Genomic DNA, 3,933 nt, shown 5'->3' on the forward strand with positions numbered 1-3,933 from the left:
TTGAGCTCAAAGTAATCCCTTTTCTATGCAAACCCAAAACTTATTAAAAACCCTCACGTAATCATACTTATATAAACCTATCATAAAAACATGAATTGAAAGACTCCTCTTGACAGTACATGATCCATTTAACTTTGCCATGTAATGCTCCATGATAAAGTATTGCTTCTTGCATTTATGATCAAGGGATCCCTGCATTAACTTTAGACCAAATATTTTCCATGATGCTAGTCTAGCTGAACAGCTTTGTACTGAGGTGCGCAAATTGGCTTGTAACAAGACTTTGTTTTCCTCGTAATGTCCCTACAGGTCTTGGTCTCTCCTTGATCAAAGCTTGGGTTCAAACTGCTGCTTGTGCATAAAGATAAGAAAGCACAACTTGCCACGTACCTCGCACGATGTGCTGACATTGGCGAATGGAATCCTCAAACTTCGGCTCATGTAGCGCACAGTGATCCACGTCAAACAAACATGGATACCTCGTACTTGCAAAATGTGGCACATAGGGATGGAATCAAAGGGACTTTCAAATAAATGGACGTGTGTTTTGCAGCTCTAAGCACACAGATACTACATAGATAACATTGAAATCAGATGTTTTTGATGAACCGTTTCGAAGAAAGTCTCTTGGAAACAAATAAGGAGCACATATACATACACTGTTAATATGGACGTGGCTAAAAAATCGCATCCAATAAGCAAACAAAATTGTACAAAACACACAGCGCAGTGTTCATACAAGGGCTGATGACTCATTGCAGACATGTCAGCTAATGATTGCAATGCAAAGCATATGTTAAGCCTTTGTTGATTCCAAAGCAGCAGTTTCTTTGACTCGGAGTTTTTCATATACCTCCCTGATTTTGAGACCTACCATAGTCTGAAAAAAGCCAGTGCCATTGTTACTGCCAGGGAAGTCTGCATGCTTTAACATTTGTTGTGTGATTTCTCCATAGAACCTGGACGAGATGTTGCTGAGGTGGCTTTCCACATAGATGAGTTCATCGAGCCGGTCAAACTGACCATCCATCTCTAGGACAGACACCTGGAGGGATGTCACCAAGAAGAATGAGGTAATGCTAGAGGCAAGCACAGGTGCATGCGTGCACGTGCAAACACACATACAGCACACGTGTGTACACGCAAACGCGCACATGCATGCAAACATGCGCGCGCACACACACACACACCCCCCACTTGACATTGACAAAGTTCAATAGAAAGAGGAATTGTACCTCATTATCGTAGTAAACATCAGGGCCATATGCAAACTTTATCCCTGGGTAAGAGCAGGTGAGTTTTCGGCCACATGGTATCCATGAGATAGTGGAACCCTCGTCAAATAGGTACACAGGGTCAAAGTTTGGTACTCCCTCTTTCATTATCATTCGAACCCGCAAGATCTTGCCTTCATTGTCATCCGGAATAAGTTGTGTGGGTAAAACTTGTATTACCACATCTGCATGTTGCTTTTGAGGGTCTGCATGTATTGATCATACAAAAAACTTATCAAATCATGTAGGGAGGGGCACGGTGCAAGGAGAGACACATCGACAAAAGAGATTGAACTGTAGTGCACCTATATAGGCATCGAAGTCGGGCTTCCTTGCTGCAATACTGGCCTTGATGCTCTCAAGGCTGTGCCCACGCTCAGCCATGTCGCGCTATTGAAAAAAAAGACTTTTACTACCTCATATACAAGTAAAAAAGGAAAAAGAAAAGATCAGGAGGCAAAGTTCACGACTGCTGACCTGAATTTTCCAGGCAAATTTAACCTCATCACTAATGTCAAGATATATGCTGAAGTCAAGAAGCTCGCGAACTCTTGCATCAAACCTGCAATGTCCAATTAGCAGAAAGAATGAATGGATGCATATTCATAAAGAAGAGACCTTGGGTGCATATTCATAAAGAAGAGACCTAAGTGGCCTGCACACATCACAAGTGTCCACATGACCCATAGATGGGAGTGACCAAGCCTTCAAATAGGCATAGCAAGGTAGCCAGTACAATCCAAATGCTATAATTCACTAAAGCTAATGAACTTTCTGTCCTAAAGAAGCATCATTGCAATTAAAACCCAAATAATAAATACACAAAGACTCAAATCCCAAAACTTTTCAAAGCAATCCTATTGCATAATTGGATCATGAATGTGGCTACAAACGCAGATGTGGCACGAGGCTGAAACAAAGGAATCATGAAACACAACCCAAATCCCAATATTTGATGTCCTACCTTCTATTCATGCTCAATTTAAAACCATTTGAGTGCAAGGAAAAAAAATCAGAAGTCCTAATGGGTGCAATGGAATTGATAACTGATCATGATCAACATTGATAGATTATAAATGATGCAGTGCAGAACCAATAAGTCGACACTGAGGGCGCATTTAGTGGTGTGGTAAAGAAAAACTGATTAGATTAGAATGGGATTATAAAAACAAATTTATAAAATGATGAGCTATCTATAATCACAGAGAGAAAATTATGCTTCTAAAGCTTTGTGTGTTCTTTCCATGGTGTACCATAAACAACTATTTCTAGGATTTAACATAATAAATAAATCAATGACAAATAAGATCCCTGATGGGCGCACTTGGATTAATTTAACCATGCCCATAACTGTGCTCTAAATTGATCACAATAAATGATAAAAAGGTGCTAAACTTCTGATTGGATGAGATTAATGGTTGTGTTAAGGTTTGATTAACAATGACCATAACTGTGCTCTAAATTGGTCACAACCAGTGATAAAAAGGGTGCTAAACTTGTGATTAAGTGAGATTAATGCTTGTGTTTAGGATAACTCACATGGGGTGAAGGCCTTCTATGACGAAGATCTTAGGGGGGACAATAACTTCCGGGGGGTCTAGGAGGCCGGTCACATGGTTGTAGATGGGCTTCTGGATAGGCTTGCCTTCTTTGATGGCCTTGACCTGCTCATACATGAGGTCGAAGTTGTTGGCACGGGGATCGAGAGCAGTCACGCCCTTCTCCTTTCGCCCGGTGCGGTCCAGAGAGTGATAATCATCCAGGCATATGACCGTGGTGGTGTCGCTTATCAGAGTGTTGGAGTCCGGATTTCCGCCCTTGGGAGGCGACGCTGCGCCACCGAAGACGCTTGTTAGGCGGCGCATGAACGTGCTCTTGCCGCAACCGGAGTCCGCCGCCAGGCCTATCACGATGGGCTGCTCGGCAGACGCCGTGCAAAACACGAGCTTGTGGGCTGTTGTGGCTGCGCAAGCGGAGGGGCTAGGAAACGAAGAAGGGAGAGAAGCTCCATAGAAGCCTGGGCGTAAGGAGAGGCTCTGGCTTGGAGGGGAAGAAGAAGCAAATGATGAGAGCTTTGCAGCAGCCATGGCTATGCAGGCTATGGCGTTAGCTTAGTGGGCGGTAATTATTACGGGAAATGATCAGCTGATGCAATGCAATTGTGTGTGTGGTGTGTGTGTGTGAGGGAGGGAGGGAGGGGTCGAAACACACAGAGAGAGAGAGAGAGAGAGAGAGAGAGAGAGAGAACGTGTAGCTGCCGCTGTGCTCCCGCTGATCAACCTCTGCCACACTTGAAAACAAGCTAGATAGAATTCCCCTCCACGTGGTTCCCTTTCCCACCACTACCATATCATCCTCATGTTCCAAGCTTCCTATGCTGGTATATGTCATTTGGAGTGTGGTCACACGGACCCATTCTACAATTTTTTTTTCAGTGGCAAGAATGGGTATTGAATTTAAGTGATTATGCTGGTATATTTCATATGGAGTGCCAAAGATGGGTGTGATTATGCTGGTACATGTCATATGGAGTGCCAAAGATGTGGGCTGGTATATGTCATATGGAGTGTGATTATGCTCGTATATGTCATATGGAGTGTGGTCACACGGAGCCATTCTACTACCGACTTTTTTCATCGTCAAGGTAAGGTTAGAACCC

General features: G+C 43.3%; 1 protein-coding gene across 1 annotated transcript; it reads right to left on the reverse strand.

Annotated features, from left to right (window-relative positions):
• Positions 1-579: 579 nt before the first annotated feature.
• Positions 580-3,597, reverse strand: LOC147611405 (phosphoribulokinase, chloroplastic-like). Its single transcript, XM_086784482.1, has 5 exons — positions 2,814-3,597; positions 1,752-1,836; positions 1,580-1,664; positions 1,236-1,480; positions 580-1,045 (listed from the first exon to the last, which is right to left on the reverse strand). The coding sequence occupies exons 1-5, from the start codon at positions 3,359-3,361 to the stop codon at positions 797-799; spliced, it is 1,212 nt and encodes a 403-aa protein (XP_086640608.1). The 5' UTR covers positions 3,362-3,597; the 3' UTR covers positions 580-796.
• Positions 3,598-3,933: the final 336 nt, after the last annotated feature.

Source organism: Cibotium barometz, chromosome 47 (assembly GCF_041138505.1).
Source record: "Cibotium barometz isolate CiBa-2024 chromosome 47, ASM4113850v1, whole genome shotgun sequence".
NCBI classification, from domain to species: Eukaryota; Viridiplantae; Streptophyta; class Polypodiopsida; order Cyatheales; family Cibotiaceae; genus Cibotium; species Cibotium barometz.

What these genes read in the sequence shown, in the direction of transcription:
- LOC147611405 (XM_086784482.1), bottom strand. Translation starts at nt 3,361, where the DNA reads ATGGCTGCTGCAAAGCTCTCATCATTTGCTTCTTCTTCCCCTCCAAGC. An exon ending in AATTTGCCTGGAAAATTCAG is followed by an intron (nt 1,665 to 1,751) that starts GTCAGCAGTCGT and finishes TTTTTTCAATAG; the next exon opens with CGCGACATGGCTGAGCGTGG. An exon ending in ATGTTTACTACGATAATGAG is followed by an intron (nt 1,046 to 1,235) that starts GTACAATTCCTC and finishes ACATCCCTCCAG; the next exon opens with GTGTCTGTCCTAGAGATGGA.